Source organism: Helicoverpa armigera, chromosome 8, assembly GCF_030705265.1.
Source record: "Helicoverpa armigera isolate CAAS_96S chromosome 8, ASM3070526v1, whole genome shotgun sequence".
NCBI lineage: Eukaryota > Metazoa > Arthropoda > Insecta > Lepidoptera > Noctuidae > Helicoverpa > Helicoverpa armigera.
The window spans coordinates 11,654,732-11,678,640 of record NC_087127.1 but is presented as its reverse complement, the minus strand read 5'-3'; the positions used below and the strand labels follow the sequence as shown (position 1 = coordinate 11,678,640).

The following is a 23,909-nucleotide window of genomic DNA, read 5'->3' as shown; positions in this document are numbered from 1 at the left end:
GGTATTTTTTTTGGTAAAAAATGCAGGCTGATGACAATGTCTTGCAGATTTGAAATTTCGGATGAAGCCACGTTTTGCAAAAATAAACAAATCGAATACCTACTGAGAATCGACTTCCTATCGAATGGTTTGGGGTTTTATTTAGGTTAAGCCATAGGTGTACAGTAAATTGGCTTATCTTACCCCATTATATTTTGCTTGTGATCGCAATCACTGTTATTTGGTTGTTTGTTGTTTTATAAGCCAAATGGCTAGTGGTTACTTATCAGATTTGTGGCCTTTTTATGTAAATAGTTTCCTTGATGGCTTTTGTGATAATAAATAGATAGCTTTTTATATAAGAGGGTTGTATTATTTCTTATTTTTACTTAATATTTTGTGGCTGGTAACTGGCAGTAATAAAATTAAAGTTGTTCAGAAAAATATGAAAATCTTTTATTTTAATGTTGCGTTTACGCCACGAGGCCAATTAAACAAAACCTCTCAACCATAACAGCGACACCACAATTAATGTTATCCAAATAACAATCAGAATTTCACTCAACTGCGAATTTATTACAACACAAACGATACTCTGAAGTACTGTTACAACAAATCCACTTTTAACGGCGTGTTAATGAAAAACCACAGCAATAATAAAGTGCACACGTGTCGAGTGGCAACCCTACGGCGGCGGCCATTACATAAATAATGACGCCATGTTTATTGCCGCCATTTTGAAGACAAATGGTTAGTTATTACGGCGCACTCGGTTTTACATTCGCTAGTCGGGTTGGCAAAATTAAAATATTGTGTATTACTTATTTTTATACCGAGTTTAACTGCGCTCGAGTCGATTTACTGGCAGTTTCGGATGTTACACTTTGTTTATGCCTTACTGAGTGCACTATGTTGTATTCTGATTTTTTTTCCATTCCCCAACTCGTTGCCCCGTCCTTGCAACGTGTTTTATATGCCTCTGTAAATTTTCACATATCACTTAACGTTTACAAATGTGTTCGGTTTTATGGGGTTTTTTCAAATTTATTTGTTTGTAACTAACTTGAGTAATAGTGGAGGCTTTGTAGTTAAATGGTGCTTGTTATCCGGTTGCTGAGAATAAAAACGAGGACATTTATCTTGGTTGTAAATGGAGCCTATCTTGATTCTTCTTAAACAACGTCAAACGTCTTTGTGATAGCCAGACTACCTATATATTCCTTCCCTCTTGTGGTTTCTTATGTAGCCTTATTAGATCTTGGTAGATTCATTTTCTTAAACGTAGTTGTTTTCAGATCTTCAATACATAGAAATATGTAAATGAAGTTGAGTTTGATCATAAAAGTTAACAACCCTACAATGCCCTACATTATTTACGCTATATTTTAATATAAGTAATCAAATAAATGAACTCAATAACTAAATGCTTTGTATTAATTAACAAATGCGACCCATTATGCACGTAGATAACATTTGTGTTCAAATGTTATAGAATAATAATTTTGAATCTATTTGCATTATTTAGTAATTGGCTGGGTGCAATAAAATTGATTGGATTCCATTAGAAAAATCTAATTCGATTATGTGATGATATCAACAAAGGTTTTTAACAGATATTTCTATTCTATTTGTTTCCAAATGATATCGTTTAGGACTTACAAGGTAGGCATGTAGGTACTCGTAGATAGTAGGACAATCCGCTAGTTGCTCAACTACTCCTGTATCAAACAATTTCATTGTTAAGAGAAACTCATTGTCATCACTTGTTCCTTAGTAAAATTATTTATTCATACTTAAATATAACTTCAAAATAAATATATATGCGTCCTATTTTGGAATTCCAGAGCTCAACATACACTAACGTTTATTTGGTAACGCAAATATCTGTGGAATATTATTATCTCAAAATGTTCACATTATGCTTATTCGACAAGGACTTATAAATTTAATTATTTTATTTAATCGTAATTTACTATTCAATACCCCCAATTCTGATAATTCCAGAACCCCGACATAGTGCTGGTCCACTACTTGAACGTGCCGTACCCAGATGACAACAAGCTTGCCACGGTAGCACCCAGCCTTGCCCTCTGGGCTGACAAGAAGGAATGGACGAAGGATGAGCTGGTCTGCCAACTGAAGCCCATGTGTGAGTATGCGATGAGATTTTAATAGGTTAAGTGGTTAGAGAAGGAATGAAAGGCGAAAAGTGTTGGTGAAAATAGAAGTGGGCCTTGAATGATGCCTTGAGGAACACCACTCAATTCGGTTGGAATAAAATAAATCAAGAATTTTTATTTTGATTGTATTATATATTGCTGAAAATAACATGGTTTACGAGTAGGAAAACCGTTGAAAGCAGTTTTAAACCAATAAAATTAATAATGTCTTGCGTCTGTTACAATTAAACGCAAATGCAAAATACATAATCATTTCAATAACATTGATGAACGAATTAGAAGAATTTACATAACTTTAACAAAATTATAATTTTCTCAGTATTTAGATTGATGTTTTCACTAAAGAATTTAAGTTTAAACATAAAACTGACTTACAAAAACTTGCTTAATCTAAGACGAACATAATATCCCAAGAATGTTTTAATAACTATAAAATTAATTTAACAAATTCTATCAAAGTAAAACATAGTTCATTTAGAGCCAACCAAATGGACACCTTATGAATAAAATTATAAGATTCGTAAATGAGAAAGATGCCAGTACCTTTATCTTGACGGTGGATCAACATAAATTTGAATAACTCCACAGATAAGAATGTAATCAAAGGTTTTTTGCCACGAAAAATTTCTAAAGTATGAAAAATTAGTAGTCGGCGTTGTTCTTTGCGAAAATGAAAAAGAATGTCTGATATTACCTAGACCATTGCAAAGATAATTTTCATGGATTTGTAGATTTCTTAACTCACATGCCTTCAGAGCGTGAGTAGATTTTTTTACTGTATAAAAAGACTATTTCTTAATCGTAGTCCTATTATGTATTCTTTAAAACCATTTTTACGTAATCCAACTTTTTCTCAGCTGCCAATTAAAACGGTATTACTATGGAACTCTTACAGTCGTCAATTAACAACTTTTTGTTCGACAAAAAAATCATAAAATTGTCATTCTAACAGAATTCGAGAATTTAAAACACTGGAACCAAATTGAAAGCTGAAAGTTCTGTTCCGTTGTTGAATATTTATGAAAACGGTGGCAAATATCAATTATGCAGTGCGGTTATTAATCCTATCTGATCGGAATAACGATGCTGTTGTTAATTTAGGGGTACCTTGTTATTGATTTTGGATGGAAAATTAATTTTACAAGCAATTTAATGGGAATTATTTTTGCTATCATTTCGGTTGGAAATTGGGTTAATGCGATAGTTTTTTGTGTCACTTGGTTTGTTTGTATCAGTGAATGTGGTTTTTAAAGGGCGGTGTGTGTGGTGTACAGTTTTACTCGCTTAGTTGAATAAATACGTACTTAATGATTAAAGACCTGTTTCAAACGACAATTAACATTTAAAAATTTTCTGTTTCAGTCTTCAGCGAAGATGATCCCGACCACAACAATGACTTGGAAATATCGGTGAGTAGAAACCATAGAATGCAAACTTATCAAAACATATCACTATAATTAAAAATCAGGGCAAAATGTTTCAGACATCGGAAACCGTGGAGGTCATCGTGACTCAGCTCATGGAGAAGCAACGAGCGGCCAGAGCTGCGGCTCTAGCGAGGCAGCTGGAGTGCGGGTGCCCTGACTCCACCTGCAACGACTCCAGGAACTGCGCCCATCCCATGCGCAGGGTTCAAGCGGCGAAACCACCACCTTCAGACCACCAAGTATCGTCAACCACTGGACCTTCACCAAGACCTATGTCTCATCCACCAAGGCAGTACACCAGAGACCACAGACCCGCCCAACAATCGGCATCTCCATTACTTCTATCATTAGGCCAAATCCAAGGCGGTGGTGGTCTTCTAATATTGAACGGAACGAGCAACGGTACACAGCAAAACTCATCTCTAGTATCTCCTCTGTCAGTGACGTCATTCGTATGTGAAGAACCCCGTGATAGGTATAGGCAGCAGTACAAACCCACTTTTGTTTTAAAAAGGGAGATTCCAGACAGTCAGCCTACGTGTATCCAAAATACGGAAACTAAGTTCGAAATTGAGCCTAAAGAAGAGAAAATAGATGTGGATGTGTTCGAAAGAAAGATTAAGGTAGAACCGAGGAGTAGAAACCAAGTGATTGCAAGTGCGCCTGCAACTCCATCGCGATACCCAGATTTAGTAGAAAGATTAGAAAGTAAAGTTTTGACGGATAACTGTGATGATACGTTAGTGCTGCTCGGTACTGACGGCAATTTAGGTTCTAGTGGGTTCTTCGATGAAACTCTCGAGTTGTCGCACGAAGATATTCAGAAGACATTGTCGGCTAACATGCCTACTTGTGAGTTGGACAGGAACGGTGTGAGGCATACCGACACGGCTAATGTGATGGTGTCTGGCATAGATACGATGGACTTTATAGACAGTTGTGAGGTCGTGGCTTCCCCCGCCACAGGAGTCGATGATAATGTGTTTGTGAATCTGGACGCTTTTGATATGTTAGGGGACTTTCCTGAATTGGAAGTGTTAGATCCCAATGCAATTTCGACAAATCCTGTGGTGAGTCGGAAACCATTTGGCAAGGTATCGCTAATTTTATTTTACTTTATTTAAACGCTAACAAAATTGCTTAGTTTTTTTTTTGACATTATTACTTTACTTTAACAATATAATTTACAATTACCTATTCTTTTGAAGAACAATGAATATTGAAAACTTTCCGTTTTTTGCTTTACATGTTTGTAATATAACCAGAACTGAGTAAATTGACAGATGTAATCAACCCTAAAAGCAGTCCTTTTTTCTTAATTTCCAGCCACTTTGTGAGTCAAAGTCTCCTGTAGCCGAAGATAGTAATGAGACGAAGATGCAGACAGACAGTAATGGGGAAGGGACTCTAAATATCACGGATTATTCTCCTGAATGGGCGTATCCTGAGGGTGGAGCGAAGGTTCTGGTGGCTGGACCCTGGACAGACACATCGGATCAGTACACTGTGCTATTTGATAACTTCCCGGTGCCGTCGATATTAGTGCAGAATGGACTTTTGAGGTGTTACTGCCCAGGTGAGCTCAATTGTCCTTTATTTGTTTTCTTTTTTTGACTCTGTATACACCTTTTCTTTTTTTTCTTTATTGTTATTATTTTGTTATCATATAGCCGACTGTTTTGCCAGGAAATATATATAAAAATGAAATTTCATGATCAGTATGACAAATTCTGTACATTAAATTATTATGTATCTCTGACCTATATATTGTTTCCAATTCCAGCTCATGAGGCAGGTCTAGCTGCATTACAAGTAGCCCGAGGGGGTCGAGTGGTATCAGACACAGTAGTATTCGAGTACAAGCCGAACCCGGCTCCCGCGCCATCATCACCCGCGTCCGCACCGCTTCCGTCGCTGGATTTAAGACGGTTTTCGCTGCTGCAGCGCTTGCAGCGGTTGCAGGGGCGATTGCAAATGAAGATTGAGCCAGCTGATGATAATAGCCAGGTAATTTTGCAAATATAATATTTAGCCTTAAAGCCGCTTTTTGGTCAAATGTGGTCCTGAATATCATAGGATAGGAATCTTGGTTCTTATTTAAAATTACACAGTTTCTTTTGATCCAACCACAGCAGAAGGAAATATGATGATGAAATTGTGAGTAAGAAGAAAATAGTAAAATTAATAGTGACTTTGGTGATGTCAGTTTCTAATGCTAAATTGGAGTTAACCTCGGCATAATATGTTAAGGCTTTTGTGACAAAACTTGTTATGTGATGAAGTTTTTTAGCCCGTAATTAAAAGGTCTCCTTTAAAATTTCAGATTGAAGATGTACAGCTATACTCGAACCCAAAATTTGAAGAGCGTCTGGTCTCCTTCTGCCGGTCCCTAAGCAACCGTTCGACTGGAACTTCTGAGGGCTTCACCACGGAGCCCAATGAGGACAGTTCCACTATCCTGCACTTGGCTGCTGCATTAGGATATACCAAGCTAACCACAGTGCTGCTCAGGTGGAGGCAGGATGATACGAGTCTCGCGTTGGAGAAGGAAGTCAATTTGGGTGCGAGGGATAGTGAGAATTGTACGCCGTTGGTAAGTTCTATTACGTACCTCTACCTACTTACATTGGATCTGTCTGCATGTATTTTTATACTGTTTGTTTGTATATTATAGTCACTGAAAGTACTGAACGAATTTGAAACTGAATTTACTATAAAAAACCAGTATCTAATATTAGTTGTTTAATACAACTTACGATTGTCCAGATTTTGCAATTTTGCAATTTCATTGCATTGATTTAGCTGTGTTTTGTGAAAGTAGAATCAGTTAATTTGCACTGGATAGGCAAGTAGAGCTGCGTTTGGTTGTGCTATAATTAATTACATGCAAGCCCAGCTACGTATGTGTATTAAAAGATAGAAGAAAATTGTCGTTTATCAACCATGATTTTTATTCACTAAATAAAAAAAATGTACAACAAAGATTATGAGCCCAAATAAACTGTCAGTTGGCTAAAATTCTGAGCTATGCGGATGCTCTAAACAATCTCCCAACTTCTTACAGATGGTAGCGAGTGCAGCCGGGCACGTGGAGACAGCCGTGGTGCTGGCGCGCTGGGCGGCCGGCACGCGCCGCGAGGCGGGCGCGCGCGGCGCGGCTCATGCTGCACGACGCGCGGGGCACGCCAGGCTTGCTGCTCTGCTGGACAGGATACACCCGCCTGCTAAGGACGGAGTGTTCTTGAGGCCGCACAGGTAAGACTGAAAATGATAACCCATGTAAGCATAATCGTGAATTCAGCGTTTTCACACTAGCGGATTTCCCGGTAGATTTTTCCGAACGACATCATATATCAAATAACTGACAGCTCTACCTGTATAAAGATGACGAGAACGATAGCGTATATGTATCTCCCTATAGGCTCAGTTTTGGTAGGTACGTTCGACCAAAATTTGCCGGCGTAAAAGCGCTAGTAGGGTGATTTTAGAGAGAGGATAGAGAAAAATACCACAAACAGACACATTTATGGCTGTGATATAAACGCATATGGTAAAATGCTAAATGCAATATTCGATTCTTATTCACCTGATTTTAAATCGCCAAGATCATGTATGTAAAGCAAATATACTAATCACAATTGTTATCTATTTCCAGTTTATCCCAAAAGAGTCGCGCTGGTAGTCTGGAGAGCAACCTGGTGAAGCGGCCGTCAATAGACTCAGGAATCAACATGGCCGACGCCTTCAGATCCAACTCTGCTATAGACAAATCAGAAAGCAGTTCCTCTGCTAGGTGACAATATACCTCCATTTATCTTCGTGTTTGAAGTAGAATGTGACTAATATTTTCCGTCTGCTGCATGATTGTGTAAAATAGTAACAACTCTTGATTTCACAACATTAAAATATAACCGTTCATCTAATCTTCAGTCATTGAAAGGATGATGACAAACTATCAATTTTAATCCGCCAAAATCCTGACATTTTCAGATGGGAACGAAGCATGTCACTCCCTTTAGATTCGGATACGTCGGAAGACAGTCTGGGAGACTCGAAGATCGGCAGACGTATGGACCTGGCTCTCTGTAAGTCTTTGAAACACTTCGCCTCATTCATAGTCGATTCCTTTTTCATTTGCTGGTTATTTTATATCGGCACGGCTGCTGATGACATTTGAAGGTCCTAACCTTGGTTTTGGGTTTCGGTCTTTTTCTTAAACGGTGATGGTTTGTTCGGCGATATAACTGGTCAAACGTGTGAGTTCTACACTGCGAGCTTATGACAGTTATTAAGTTTTTTAACAACTATACATATTGAGGCGAATCAAAACAGTTTATCATGAAACAAAATGAACTTTTAGATCTTAAAAAAGAAATTACAATCGCAAACAGAAATGAAAAAGAAAATAGCAAAGTAGATTCAGACATTTAGTCCGTAGCTTCCCTTCCTTCTTTTCAGATAAGGGGTTAAAACAAAAAGCTTATACAGCACGTCATTTACGAATTAGATTTGTTCGCATTGGCACGTGTAGTAGTCACAGTTTGACCGGTAAGCTGTAGCGGAGGTATTGCGCCGGTTCCGCAGGCAGCACGGCGCCGCGGCCGCGCAGCCCCGACGTCGACGTGGAGGCGCTGTCGCCGCCCGCGCCGCCCGCAGGTCAGTGCCCGCTGCAGAGAAACGGTATAGACTGCGGAACTATCAAATCCAAATTGCAAATTCGACTGTAGATGAAGCAGTACCTTTGGTAAAATAATCAACACCCAAATCAGTAGCAAATTGAACGAATCGAAATTTAAAATCTGCTTCCAAATTTTTTTTGACCAATTTTAATTTCATTTCTATTCCAAATTGTTTTATTGTTGAGATTAATCAAATTGGCTTCAAGCAAATCTTCTTCAAGTATTGCTATCTTTCCTGTCTCCCTATTGGCTATTTGTTTTACTATCCGTAAACGTTCTATACCATTTCGAGTCGCAGCATCGATAACTCCGCTCGTCCTATCTGTCGATGTTGTGTATGTAGTAGTTGCATTGCCTCCCTCTTCTTCTAACAAAAGTTGTCTATATATCTTTGTCTCTCCCTTTGTCGCCAGTCTGTAGTCCTTGTACACTGTATGTCGGTAGACCACTTGTAGTTTCTTCTGTACTTTGTGTTCCAATATGAGCGGAGTTCCCCTTGAGTGTTTGTTGTCTGTAGTATCCTTAACTAAACCGAGTTTTATAATTTCAATTAGCTTTTATTACATATGTAATTTAAAACAAATGAAAATGAAACCTTAGTGCAAAATAAATAGAGTTCGGTTTAGTTTACTCGATGTTGTCCCTCGATGTCGCTTTCAGTGGTTCGTATTGGTCTATCCACTATCACTGTATCACAACCAAATCGATTGGCTTCTACTTCCAATTTCAGTACACAAGACTACGTTGTTCAGTCAGTACACTTGTTTCAAAAAAACGTGACAATTTATACAACACTGCATGAATGCTAAACGCTTGCATGAGTATTTAGACGCTTTTTATGTGTAGAAGATTTACTATTGCCATTTTTAAGGTAAGTTAATTGGCATTAGTTTTATCGTGCACTGGTTTTTCATTACACTTTATTGTTTTTCCTTTATCTTTCTTTATTGTTGATAAATCATTTTAGTTAATAAGTTCCACATGTTCATTAGAAGGTCCATTCTAATTTAGATCCTGCTTTGGAATATCGTCAAATGTATGTTTGACAAAAGTTTTGAGTTATTAACTTTTCATGTATACATGTGTACATATACCATGTAGAATTGTTTTTATGTCACAAATAAAATGTCACTAACCCATAGTTAATTTCCATCATTATAGAGAATCAACTGTTTTGTTATTTAATATTTCCTGGTTACATGGATGACTAGTGATGTTAATCTTGTGAAAGTAACCAGATTTTTATTTACTATACATTTCAGTCAGTTATGTTTTATACTTTAATTAATTTGTTTTTCTGTTGTAAGACCTCGATTTCCGTCATTAGTGGTTTACATGAGGTTATAATCAAAACATTGAAACCCAACTTATTTCTTTTAAGTTCAAACTTGCTTTATTCTACTTGAATGTTTAAAGACAGTGTTTTGAAAATAACTTCATGTTTATTATATTATTTGATGTGGGCTACATAATATGTGTGTAGATTTACGATAAAGGTCGTGTATATTTCATATTAGAAGCAAAATGCATAAGGTAGAACATACCATGACGACGACCCGTTTGAAACACTCAGTATTTTAGTTCATCATTGATGATGATACAAAAATATTTCTATGCTATAAATTGGGACACAATATGTGATGTAAGTGAACCTTAACAAAAACTTCTTTGAAATATCTTACTAGTCATGGTTTGTTTTACAAAGTTAAATCATGTTTGTCTTGAAACGATTTATTCAAATTATTTGATTTTTACACGACTCAAAGACGATTAATTTATGAACTTTCGTCGCTTGAGGACAGACAAAGTAATATTTAATTTTCGCTAACTATTATAAGGTTCCACTTCATAAAAATGTTTTCAGGGGAGCAGGATGACCGAGTGTTCACGCTGGCGGAGCAAATCATAGCCGCCATGCCAGAAAGAATAAAGGTAATCAGATATACACAATACTCCTAGTAGATTTAAAGATCATAGAAGAATTTCAATTTCCGGAAAGTGGAAAAAGCACTTTACCTTGAAATGCAGGTGATGTTGGGGTGGTCTCACATAGTAGGCAAGACTTCGAACATTCTGATTGTGTTTGATCTACCATACCGCAAGTTTTATGAACTGATTAAAATGAACTAGTAAAGCAAATATTGATGGGAACATTAATATACCTGTGGTTTCATTTCTGTCTAGAACGAAAGCTCGTCTCTGCTATCGGGGTGCGGGCTGGACAGCGGCAGCGGAGGCGGCGAAGACACACTGATGGTCCCACTTCTAGATGATACCACCACCTTCAACAGTGACTTTACTTTTGAGTTCTGCGACAACACATACAGGTACACCTTATTTAAATGTTTTTAGCTTTCCTTGATGTTGTCATTGTACACCTTCTAACTTTCAATCAATCCAACTGTCGTTTCTATTTTCGTTTTTACTTCTTTCTTCCCCCGGATCAACGCTACAGCAACGTTAGCTTCGAGTTCTCCTACAACTTACATAGGTTGGGTTTCATTGTATTTTGAGCACTCATTTTTTTCTTCTTCCTTCATTTGTCTTGTACATACACTTAACATTTTAGGTTTAAGTAATATAGACTGCTTATTTTTAAAGAACGAGTCATCACACACAACGCATTCACATCATTTTTTGATTTCAGACGCCAAGATCTATATTACGGAACCAAACACAACCAATGATCATATTTTTATACTTACTGATGTATCTTTACAGTGCAATCGTAATGTCAATTACTGAACCTGATTCCGTAACACAGATCTAAATAATGTCATCCAATTACAAAAGATAAACTTCATTGCCATCATAACATTCTTCATTGATTTCAAACTAAACTTTTATTAGATTATCAACTTTTACAAGATCAATTACTAATTCACCATTATCTCCTTTGCCCAGGTACTGTGGAGCTTCAACTCCGTGTTCGTCAGGCTCCGTATCCCCGGGGTCAGCTGCGTTATCACCACCACCACCGTCACCACGCTCAGCATTATCCCACCCACCACTATGTACAACCCCGTCTGCGACGCTGCAAGAGTTTCTGAATGCTACCACGCATTTCTCTAATCTTACTTTGAATGGTGAGTAGATTTTAATTATTGTTGGTTTTGTTTTATGAAAATATTAGAACTTTGTGTTGGCAGCCTCCAGGGTATCCTTATAGATTCTCTAAAATAAGATGTAAAGTAAGCGATAAGAAGAAAACAGTAGAGACAAATATACTGGAATTTCATTTTTGCTAAGCAGGTGCTGAATTCAGTTTTATTTGTACTGATTAATGATTTTTAGATGAATAATTATTTCTAGTATTTGAACCCAGCACTTATCATAAAGATTTTAAGTCCTTTTGCATATTTTCACACCCATAGTCTTTATCCACGTTCCTAACCTCTATACTTTTCCAGATCGTGAACAACGGGAGCTCTACTCAGCAGCCATCACGATTCAGAAGGCATACCGTCAGTACCGCGGCAGGCAGCTGCAGCGAAGAGCTGCCGCCGCTGCCATCACCATACAGAACTGCTATAGGAGATACAAACAGGTCTGTATTATCTATTTTATTACATGTATAGGTCTCTATTATTGGCATAATCAATGTTCCTGCATCGGAGAGCACGTGAATGTCAGTCCTGATCTCTTTCTGATTGCGGAAGGAATAGAGAGTGGGCAAATGCGCAAATGCTTTTGCACTATAGGTAATATGTTCTAGCACATAAGGGAGTCTGTAAGGGAGGTACATACTTTAGTACATAGGGGTAGTACGTAATGGAGTATATAAAATTCCTGATGTATTACTCGAAAAACATAAAGAGAGTTTAAAGTGGGAGTATTTATTAGTGTTGTGGGATAAGGGGAAGAAACGCCACTGCATTGTGGATCTAGTTTTGTCCATGTGTATAAAATTGTTTTTTTTCGTACAGTTTGCGTACTTGAAACAAATGCACGCGGCGGCGACGGTGATACAGCGCGGCTACCGCGCCATGCGTGCTCGCAGGATGGCTACCACACCTATCAAGTAAGTACACTTCTGTGTTAGTCGTATATGGAATATTTTTGTTTAGTTAAAAAAGAACATTTTAAGGGGTACTAATTATAAAGCTAGCCGGTTTGGTCTGGCTAGATCCAGTTTGTTTGTTTAGTAGTCAAGGATGTTTAAATACTGATTTTTAATGAAAACTACCTTACTTGTATAGGTCTCAATTAAACAGTAGTGAAGTGGGTGTATTTAATTAAAAAACAGAGATCCAATATTATATCTATGTGTTGATTTACTTACTAGAGATAGAATTTTAACGTTAGCCCCATACGAGTAAAGACAAATCCCTGTCTCTATGTAGTAAGCATAACATCATCCATCCTCCGAGTCTTGTTCGCAACTACGTTGGGGTCGGCTTCCAGTCTAACCGGATTCAGCTGAGTACCAGTGCTTTACAAGAAGCGACTGCCTATCCTGCCTGCCTATGTGTAGTAAGCGTAACATATTGATTATAAATTAACTCAATATTTGTTTTAACAGGAGGACATACTCACAGAGGCGTCAGAATCAGGCTGCAAGGAAGATTCAACAGTTCATGAGGCAGTCAAAGATCAAGTAAGTTAATTCAGTCATTTTATATCAAGGCTACTTCAAGATGCCTCAATTTGTATGCCATTATGTATACTTACGGCCGTTCCCAATATTCTTCTATCTATCTGTTGGTTTGCTGAATAGAGATAGAATTTTGATATTAGTCCCATACAAGTAATTTCAAATTCCTAACGTCAGTAACAAGAGATAGATAGAATATTAACGAAAGAATATTAAGAATATACGGAACAGCCTTAAGTTCACATAATATGTTAGGAATGACGGTTATTGGGTGTATTTAATATTTTTATTTAGGAGTATAATTAATCTCTAATTTGAATGTGGAATTTAATTAGTGAATACAGTCAAGTTAATGATGCTATAGGATTCAATAAGATCTTTTTGATTAATAAGACGGTGCATGAAGGGAGCAGACTAATTATCAAACCTATGAATATTAACATTATTAATTGCCAAGGTTCGAAGAAGGTTGTTTGTCATTCATGTTTATGATTTAGATAATAATGTCCATTTCAGTTTATAATTAAGTTACCAAGGTTCTACGATGTATGCGTCCTATTTTATAGGTTCATTTATCTACAGATTATTTTGATATCTTTTCATTATAATGAATATTTTTGTAATTAAGTATTTTTTCTATAGACTACAAAATATGTAGGTCTGTGAATTAAGTTTCCTTCCGTTTCAGGCGTTTTGTTCATAGTTTTCTTACTCAACCTGGATTGGAATTCTATTAAATGGCATATTTCGTTCTTTGAAATTGTTCTCCTTCAAATAGTTTTCTTTGTTGGATTAATTAAAGAGTTTCTACTTTAACACACTATTGGAATTTGTTTAAATACCAATAAGATAGTTAATTTGTTTTATTGTGTCCAGTCGTCGTATGTAACAATGCTTTTGACTTGAAATTATTTTACGTTAAAAGACATACAATGATTTTAATGTTTGATGTCTCTTGTTTTTGATGTTAATTAAAATCTCTTCTTTGAAGTATAACTATTAACGTGTTTTTAGTAATTTTCCACCAATGTACCCTTTTAAATTAATTGTATTGCGATGTGTGTACGATTCTAAAGTCGGAACTTAATACACTACAGGCTTTCATTGAGGTGACCTTATAAAGTCATATTTAGAGTTACAAGTACCTAAGATATAAAATCAAGTACCTATGTAAGATATAAAACTAACATTACCAATAGAAAGTCACAGTTATAATTTCACAACATTCACCCAATTCTGATTTACAACACGAAAAAGAAACACAATAAAAAAGAAAATAACTCTAAGACTTCAATGTCAGACCTTCATAAACTAAATAAAAGCGTCAGGCCACTACACATTGCGGTCCACACAATAAATATTATTTCCAAAAAAATATTCCGTTTGAATCAACTGGGTTCCTTGAATTGTTTACCCTGTTACCCTGTTACCCGGTTACCCGGAACTAATATACAGACTCCATTAAGCCACGGAAGGGCTACAGCCTTTTGAGTGAAAAAGGATATAAAAATATGATATATTGTTCAGAACGCCTACCAATCTTTTTTTGGTCAGTCGAATTTGTGGCTCTGAATCTTGAAATACTTAATGTACATCCATATCCAAGGATTCTTGCAAATCTATTGGTTTCAGTCCTAATTCTTTCCTTCGAAACTTAACTTATCGATTTTGTCTTTAAATGAGTTCCATATCGTACTTTTTATTTTGTCTGTCTTATATCTACGAAAGAGTTATAGATTTGTAGATATGACGTAACTTTTGGATTTGGATGAGATCATGAATAGTGGTTAAGTTTTGCCAAGCCAAAACTCGGTTTTCGTAAATATGATTGTTTGGACTGATATAGATCTAAGATGATATTATGGAATCACATTTATTGAGTTTGAGTTTTGAGAAACCTCAAAAACAATTTACAGAAAATAAATACAGGAATTGATTCCTCACCAAAATTACAGAGATGAATCCCACAGTTGTCACAACGCAACGTATTTACCCAAACGAAGACATCGGTAATCTTCATAAATAGCGTTAATCATATCAGTTGATTGCTAACCTTGTTCAGTGTAACCTTATTCAGCAAAATTAGAGGGACTTGGTCGCATAAAAACCTTGGGACCACCAATTTATCCACCGTTCCTTCTATTATTTGGACATAATGGTCCCTTTTTGTGGTGTTTCCCGAATCGTAAGTTAATTGTGTTTGTCTTGTTATTTTAAGATCTTCCGGGGATTACGGACTTCTTGAAAAGTGGTTTTTTGTGTATCAGTTTCGGGTGATTTAATTGCAGCTTTGGCTTAACGACATCGTTTAGGAAGCTTTTTGTGTCATTTTTACTTTATTTTTTGGTGTATTGTCGTTTTTTCTTTTCTGACCTTTACTAAATGTCATGTCAGGATAATGTTACCGAATCTTTAAGTATGACCTTTGGTTGAAGAATGATGAAATGGTTTTTGGCAGAATGATTTTGGTTATTCTGCGTTAAATGTACTCTATTTTACATTAATTAGGAAAATGATAATGAAACTCAAAGAACAGTGCATTTAAAATCAAACAAACTCTAAAGTAAAAGTTGATTACAAAAGCCAGAGACTTTATTTGTATTCGGAACCCCATAGCATAAGGTAGAAAGGTATAATATTCAAAACGGAAGTAATATTAACTCCTGACAAAATTGAGGACGCACTTTCAAATTTTCGATATCCAAATATCTATGTTTATAACAGAAGGGAGGGTTCATTTCGAAGAACAACTTTTGGGCTTCAAACTTCCTGAAGGCTTTAATAAGAAAGTTAAAGATTTACACAAAGTCGGTTGGTTTCAGTTCAATGATATTTATGTTTCTTGATGATCGTATTTTTTATGACAGAAGAAATAAGTATCACTTTTCGAAGTTAAACAGATTGTAAATAAGCTTCTGCTTTTCAAAATCAAACCAGTCGTGTTTAATCTAAAAGTACCCCTTAAAATAATATAATCCAATCTTTCCAGCAATTAAGATCGCCTTTATTCGTTAGTTCAAGTCAATGCTAAATTAATTTTGGCCTACTGGCTCGCACTTGATCCCCTCGAAGTAATCTAAACCGGAATCAGTTTGCTACTTTATGAATGAAACATTTTAGCTTTTCTCCAAACTTCAGTATCTGCGGCGGATAGATAAATCAACTGTACCCAAGTTTGTTCCTCTCCGTCGATAAGAGAATCTTTAGAGCATGATTTTCTTAAACTTACCGACTTGTTGTTAAATTAAATTAAAGGAGGGTTTTTGTTCAGGCTTGTTTATTCGAGTTTTGTGAATTTAGAGCTTAGCCTGTGTAGGTGTAAAAGTATTCATAGAATCTGATGGGCTCTCAATGGTATTATGTTTTTGTCCGTCTTCAGATAATAGTTGTAATCTTGTTTTAGGTTTGTTATGATCGTAAGCTGTGTTTGGAGTTTTTGTTTCAATTTCAGCTTGTTACTGAGATTTTCGTCTTCGATACAATAATTTTATATATTATCAATTGCAATTGGATTTAATTTAATCATCCCAAAACTATTTTCACGCTGCTTAGCACATGGGAGGAGTATACAGCTAACGTAAGTTTCGTAGCGAAATAAATTCAATCAGATTTTGTTCTTCTAGGCTATTTTAGAAAATTTTACTTCTTTTGTGTATAATTTAGTTTGAATGGCCTGTAGTTTTTAATACATGTCTCCGGTTTGCGGCAGGTTGCAGAACGCGCGAGCCGAAAGCGTGAGGGGGGCCCGGCGGTCGCCGGATGTCCGCCAAAACTCGTTGCAGCGCATCACCAATACTCCACCCACGCCCAATAGGTGAGTAACATCAACATCATCATCATCATCACCTTGGTCCCAATCATCATTGAACTCATATTCATTATTAGTAAAAGCTCTTGACCTAGAATTGACTTCAGAAGTATCCATCATCATGTTATTTCTATCATTTATTTAGCATTACATGAATCTTAAAATTCGCTCTTATGTTTGCTAGGTAATAATGTTCTTTATGTCTTCTAGGATCGTTGATTACCTTGCACCTGAATCACCAATGAACGTGGACGAAGACCTTCTACTTGAGCTTCTGTTTAAAATCTAACAACGGCAGTAATTCAACGGACTCTATTTGTTTCTACAACTATATTTAGTTCAATTTTATCTTCTATCGTAGATTTTACTTCATCCTTCTTTAACAAGTCTAGATTTTCTTTTAGAGTTGTATGTCGTGGTTTATTTACATCATGTATTTCAAATAACGTATTAACATCAACTGCCTTTCACATTATCAAAACTGACATAACTAGGCTACTTCACGAAACAGGTTTCTTATCGGAGTTGTGAACTTACTCAGGCCTTCGTCTATTTGATATGTTTTAACTATTCTTTTGTATAATCGTATTTATGGTAGATGATACTAAAAGTTTTGACTATCACGTATCGCTGTGTACATTTTCTTTTCTTAAAGCACCGTTATGATTCGATCCCCAAAACAATTTATTGACGTGATTGAACGGATATATTCGATATGATGAATGTCGGATTCGTTCTTGTTATGTGATTTCCGCAGTTCATCTGCGATAATGTAAAAGGATTATAGCATCGTGTGTGAGTCTAGGAAGTAATTATGTTTTCCTTAGAAATGACTTGTTCAGAGTTTAGATTTCGATTTATTCTTTATTTTAAACTCTTCAGGTCATAGACAGGGTTATATTTAGTATAAATTTTATCGTATTTGTATTATATTTTCATAATGTATTTTTGAGATATTTGTTTAGAACATTTATTGGAATCATATTTTTGAAAACTCTAAATTGGATGTAAAGTAATTAAACCTAGATCATCAAACGTATTGGCTGAGAATTTTCTTAAGACTTGACGCAAAATTTTTGGAAATTCATAAAATTCTATAAAAATGGTTGCGTAACGTTTGGCTATTGCGGTTCACGTCAATTGCAAACGATTTGATATTGAATTTTAACGTGAGACTTTCAGTTATTCTTTTGCTTCGAACTTTAGATCGAGTCAAAACTTGAATTCTATTCTATGAATGATTTCAGCAATGGAGTTTAAAATATGTAGGTTAAGTACAAATTCAAATTATTAAAAAGCCACTGTTCTTATAAAGTAGATGCACTTAGCGTATAATACAATAAACCCGACGAGCTGTGAGTATTTTGAGATTTTATCGTATTTAAGAGAAATAAAAGTAATTACGCAGTTAGTTTCGGTCGAAAGTTTACAAATAGGTTTCATTCCAGCCTAAATAGTTTTAATTCTTTTAGTCTATGCATTGAAGATGAAGCCTTAGATATCATCGAACATGATCTACTATCTTTGAGACTCTCCTGTAGATTAGATCTAATCTTATGAAGGACCTTCGACCGGTTTACCAATGCCTTGGTTCCAATCAGTTTGTCGTCTTCTCCGCCACTGTCATTAATTTCGTGTTTCTCCCCTCCCCCTAGTTCCTATTTCAACAAGTGCGGATTCTTAATATGAATTTTCATCAAGTACCTACATCTACTATTAGTTGTTTAGGTAGAGATGTTTTGTTTTAGATCCTCGTTATGCTAACGCCATACCTACCTAGCGTTCATGAAGAAATAAGGTTGTGCACCACTTAAATATAGAAAATAAAAACCTAAATATTCCCTTTTTCTGAATTCTCTGATATTTTAACGTAGTAAACATAGTAAAGTTTTATAGTATAAGAAATAATAGAATAATCATAGCTTAACCATAAGAAGACGTGCTACAGTCGAGATATTTTCGATTCGTATTTTTATAAAGCAAAAGTTTCGAACGAATAAGGACGCTTTGCTTGAGCAGGGCCCTGGTACTTTGAGTTCTCAAACTTACTTCTAGTATCTCGTTTAACTTTCTTTATTACGTTCAGTTTTATGATATTTTTAATTAGATTTGAAACTTAGTTTCTCTTGAAAAATTCTTACATCTTTCTGTGATTTTAATTCAACTGTTCGTACATTCCGATATATTCCTGTTTATTTAGATTTTGAGAGGCCCAGAGTTGAATAAAGTGGGTAAAAACGTTGGTAGATTCGTAGCAAGCTTTTCAAATTTTCTGTGTACGAACACTGGTTTGTTGGGGATGTACCAACGTTTTTTCGATTAGAGGAAAAATAAACACGCGACGAGGATTGAGAAAAACCGTCCAGTTGTGGCGGCTTTTGCACCCTCCGGCGGCGATCGGCATGCGTCGCAAGTATCGCGGGCTTGCGAGCACGCGACAGCGGGCTGCGGTGCAGCCGCGGTATGAGCGCGGTACGGGCGAGGTACGAGCGTGGTACAGGCGCGGTACGGCCGCGGTACAGCCGCGAGGCGCTCCGGGGGCGCACTAATACAACATGTATATTTCATATTTTTGGATCGCTAATTTTAAGATGTTATATTTATATATGTATATGTAGTAATGGCGGGTACGATACCAGTATTTCGAGATGTATTGCGCCAAAAGTTTTGATGTATTAATTTTCCATAAAAGTTATTCTATCATTTCAGTCTTGATTTTCGAACAAATAGTTCGTTTAGCTAGTGGTCATGCGTATACCTATATTTTTAGATAGCGTGCACGATTGCTTATGGAGCGCTGATAATGTTATTAAAATGCGAAACGGGCGGAAATAAGACAAAAAATAAATTTAAAAATATTTTTCTCAGTAACGCAGAACCTCTGAAAGCAATAATATTTTTGTGGTGAATAAACTCCGATTTGTAAAGAAAGAGTATTTTAATATCCACGCGATCGTCACAATACAGTTGAAATATAGACGCTTCTTAGTGCCACCGATAACTGTGACTCTTTTATTATCCTGTCTTTTTTTAGTAAAGTGTGAACATTAATTTAAAAAATGCCAAAGTTTACCTTTTCTGTTTTAAAAAAGAAATGTCAATTACCCAAAAAATAGTAAAAAAACTAAATCATTTTTGTAAAAAAACTTTTTTCGAGCAAGCTCTTACAAACTTTGGTTTATGATGTTATTAATTTTATCTTTTACAAATGAACGAAAGCAATAAAATCTGTTTTAAAGGGTAATAAAATTGACACACTTACGGCCAGGCTTAGTAATTGACCACAGCTAAAAGATAGTGCACTAGAAGTAGATATAGTTAGATAAATTACTATTATATGAAATAATAAAAAAAAAAACTTGAAATCTATACATAGAATTTAAAACTAAAAGTTTAACTAATACTTTTTATTATTATATTATAAGAAGCTTGTTCACACATTTTAACTTCATATTTAGTAAGTACTTCTAAGACTAAAAAAGATAGATATTGTTACTAACTGGTACTGGAATGAGATATAGTGAGAATATGATTGGATTTCTTTTATCTTTTAGGGTGGGCCGTAACTAGTTGAGCTTTATGAATTTGTTATGCCGTAGGCAAGTTTCTTTTGACGAAAATGTGATAAAAAAAAGTTGCAAAAGGCATTTATTTGTAGCCTCTATCGTTTTAATGTAGATCTAAGTTACAAACGTCTGTTATTTGAGCGGTTTCTTATTTCGCAGTAGCTTGCGTATACTTTTGTTGAGGGTATTTTAGTTTTAGTCATTTTTACTATTTTTTTTTTCATAAAAGTAAAATATTTTTAGGTTAAAAAAGATTCCAGAATTGTAAAAAATAAATGGCTAAAACTAATTTCGATCACCTCTTTGTAAAAAATATGTTTTTTTTTTTAAATCAAAATGAGCCTGCCTAAAGTATATTGCATATCACTTAGATACTTAATTATAACTTTGAATGTTTTCAACACTCGCGTTTGATATTAGTTGTATTTTTTTTTATAAAATGCTAGATCTTTAGAAGTTCATTTAATAATAATATTTCATAGCTGCTAAATTCTTCTCGTAGGATTGTAATAATATTTTGAAGAGAATTTTAGTAAAGCACGGATATTTAGTAGAAAATGTCTAGGCAATTTTTTAAAATAATTTTTAATCATTTTAATAATGCAATAGTGCCTGATTTAGTCATGATAGTACAGAATTTTTCTGCCATTAATATATTTAATTACTTAAACTCTAGTCACCTTATTGTAGAAAAAAAAAATATTATTTAATTTTTCAAAAATCATTACAATCCTATAATTTAATAGCTGGCTACTAGTATTATTGCTTTATAACAAATTTATATAGATAACGAGCGTTTGATAGCGAATTTTATGATGTTATTTAATTTTTTAATTAATATAATTGTTTATATATTATGCAATCTTAAGCGTTGTATGTAAGTTTTTCTTTAATATTAGCGAATATAAGAAATTGTTACGTACTGCCAGTTTCAAGGTTCTAACACCAATAAGGAGGGACGAATGAATGAATAGTGATTGTCCACGAAAACAACATAGAATCTCTTTTTATATTTCAATATTCAATCTTTGGTACACGAAATTCTATGGATTCTAATTGAATTTAAATAGTTACGTAAACTGTATTTTTGACATCTATTTTTAATAGTAAATGAACTTGAAAATGAGTTGTAAATAATTTCCAAAAAATTAGGATTTTTTTCATATGTCACGATTTGTTTTTAGTCCTCGGTGTTTTTTTTAGTATTTTGTGTGAACTGTAAATAAACAATATTGTTCCTAAGTATTTATAATCGTAATTAATCATGTACTTATTTCTTATGAATGTATTCTATATTGAATAATGATTTGTGAACGAGTATTGATTTTAATGTTTTTTTTCACTTATTTTTAATTTTACATTATAATAAAAATGTTAATGATATTCATTTCAAAACGAATGAGGAATAGCGTTATTATTTTTAATAGTAAAAAAATTTTGTTTTTATTTTAATAGTTATTTTTATTTAGTTAAAAGTAAAGAACAATTAATTTTAAATTTTAATTTAGGTTTTATTAAAAATAATTTTAATAATGAAAATAATAATTAGTTTATCGTTTTTGTAAAATATTCTGAGATGATGGACACGAGAGTGCATGTCGACGAGCTGTTGGATAAGTGTACTTTGAACAAAAAAATAATCTTCCTTTGTAATTATTATAATCTATAAACACTACAAAATTGTGATTCAAAGCAATTTAAAATATTACTGCTGATTATATTTTGTGTTTTATTTCCCTCCTTCAGTATAACCTATACTTGAAAGAAAGAAAGAAATACATTTAGAGAAGTTTCAGTTACATTTACAGCCTTTTTATCGTCTCACTGCTTGGCACAGGCCCCCTCTCACACGGAGAAGGATTGAGCATTAATCACCACGCTTGCTCAATGTTTGGTGATTCCAGACTATAGTCCAGGTTTCCTTAAGATGTTTTCTTCCAACTTTTTATCAGCCATTGGTGTCCAAGATATACTTAGAAAGTACATACAAACTTAGAAAAGTTGCATTGGTACTTGCCTGAACTGGAATCGAATTCACACCCTCATACTCGAGAGGTTGGTTCATATCTGACGAAAAACGCGTCGAGCGTATCGCAAACGTATGATCGACGCACTAACGCATCTTCGGTTAGGTGTGAATGATTGAATGGTTTATCGTATATTTGTCTGCTTTGGTGTTAGGCGACCGATAATACGCGACGCATGTTCCGCCAGATATGAAACTTCCGTTCTTGAAAGAAAATACATTTATTTGCGTTTGTTATGAAGGAAACGCACACATATGTACAAAAGTACGATAAAACAAGGGGGAAAATATGTGTCACTATCATAATAGTGAGAAATCTCATGAGAATCGACCAGACACAATCCAGGGTGGCCCTTTTCCTGTGTCTACCTCAATATAATAATATCCACATTCAAGCTGAATATCACTGTAGATACCAAGAGTATTGGGCAGCGGGATTGTTCGAAAGAGTTACTTCTGTCGCGGTACATAAATGGCTTAAGAAGGAATATGGTGGGTAATAGTCGGTAAGAGTGCGTTACAGGTAGTCAGAAGCCAGTAAGTCTGACACCGGTTTAACCAAGGGGTATCGGGTTGCCCGGGTAACTGGATTGAGGAGGTCAGATAGGCAGTCGCTTCTTGTAAAGCACTGCTCAGCTGAATCCAGTTAGACTGGAAGCCAACCCCAACATGGTTGGGAAAAGGCTCGGAGGATAGTCGGTAAGAGTGCGACACTCCCCCTCATGGTGAACCCACAGCGGGAGAGTAATTTGATGATTTCCCATAAAAAAACGTACCAAGGGTATCCTCAAAAATGTTTCTTCAGGCTCCGCAGTATCTACACTAATTTCAAAAGTTTGTTCTTATCTAGCAACAATAATTTTACTGGCAAAAGTCTGTACTTAGTTAAAATCCGCATATTTATTGCAAGGCTTAGATAAGAATTCTGGGGCTAACTTGTTAAACAAGATATTTTAATGGCTTAATAAACTTTGAGTTTTATATGAAGGAGAATAAAATTGTTGAAATGGTGCTTGAATGGTAAAGGAGTGTTTTTTTAGGTACCGGATATTTTTGATAGATAGTAAATTAATAGAAAACACTTAATAGACTCGCCATAAATAACTGCATTCACTAAAATGACTAATTCAATTCTTTATCTTAACGCTTTCAAACCGACCTTCATAAAATCAGTAAATACGTCCTTCAACTATTTATTTAGCAAATTTGTACTAAGTAAAATGAAGTAAACTGCTCAATTAATTAAGTATTTAAATAGACAAACAATTAAAATTGCCCTTAACAACATCTTAATCCTGAAAATTCCAAAATCCGCTCGTTTTACTTACAGATTGGTCGTATAATTTTCTTTATAGGGCACGTAAAATTTTAATAGCCCCATATTTTATTGGCTGGGCATTCGGAGCCCTGATTACAAACATTTTGGCGATCCAATCGTTAGTACGTGATTATCTTTTTGAGATCAACCTTTGATAAATGGTAATGGTATCAAAGTCTCTTTAAAATAGTTTAATTTTTATTGAAGTAAGTAGATTTATGTTTATTTGAGGTGAAAAGAGCTACTGGGGGTATAACTTTGGTTTGCAGAGGATCGAAACTTTTATGGGTACTTGATTATAAAGAAAAACTATGTTAATGGATAATTCAAAA

At 35.1% G+C, this 23,909-nt stretch overlaps 1 protein-coding gene across 10 annotated transcripts in view; it reads left to right on the top strand.

Moving 5' to 3' along the window:
• The window catches only part of Camta (Calmodulin-binding transcription activator), a 136,519-nt gene extending 114,566 nt beyond the window's left edge, over nucleotides 1-21,953 (top strand). Inside the window, exons 5-23 of one of the 10 annotated variants that reach the window (XM_064035745.1) lie at nucleotides 1,984-2,128; nucleotides 3,522-3,568; nucleotides 3,628-4,680; nucleotides 4,889-5,162; nucleotides 5,370-5,593; nucleotides 5,910-6,179; nucleotides 6,651-6,841; nucleotides 7,242-7,379; nucleotides 7,577-7,671; nucleotides 8,171-8,242; nucleotides 10,130-10,197; nucleotides 10,450-10,592; nucleotides 11,170-11,351; nucleotides 11,676-11,812; nucleotides 12,192-12,286; nucleotides 12,788-12,862; nucleotides 16,412-16,436; nucleotides 16,569-16,673; nucleotides 16,878-21,953. In XM_064035745.1, coding sequence (XP_063891815.1) covers nucleotides 1,984-2,128; nucleotides 3,522-3,568; nucleotides 3,628-4,680; nucleotides 4,889-5,162; nucleotides 5,370-5,593; nucleotides 5,910-6,179; nucleotides 6,651-6,841; nucleotides 7,242-7,379; nucleotides 7,577-7,671; nucleotides 8,171-8,242; nucleotides 10,130-10,197; nucleotides 10,450-10,592; nucleotides 11,170-11,351; nucleotides 11,676-11,812; nucleotides 12,192-12,286; nucleotides 12,788-12,862; nucleotides 16,412-16,436; nucleotides 16,569-16,673 — 3,339 coding nt within the window. In that variant the 3' untranslated portion in view covers nucleotides 16,878-21,953. The remainder of the gene's footprint in view (nucleotides 1-1,983; nucleotides 2,129-3,521; nucleotides 3,569-3,627; nucleotides 4,681-4,888; nucleotides 5,163-5,369; nucleotides 5,594-5,909; nucleotides 6,180-6,650; nucleotides 6,842-7,241; nucleotides 7,380-7,576; nucleotides 7,672-8,170; nucleotides 8,243-10,129; nucleotides 10,198-10,449; nucleotides 10,593-11,169; nucleotides 11,352-11,675; nucleotides 11,813-12,191; nucleotides 12,287-12,787; nucleotides 12,863-16,411; nucleotides 16,437-16,568; nucleotides 16,674-16,877) is intronic. The other 9 variants (XM_064035748.1, XM_064035741.1, XM_064035744.1 and 6 more) reach the window with 9 other exon arrangements.
• Nucleotides 21,954-23,909: the final 1,956 nt, after the last annotated feature.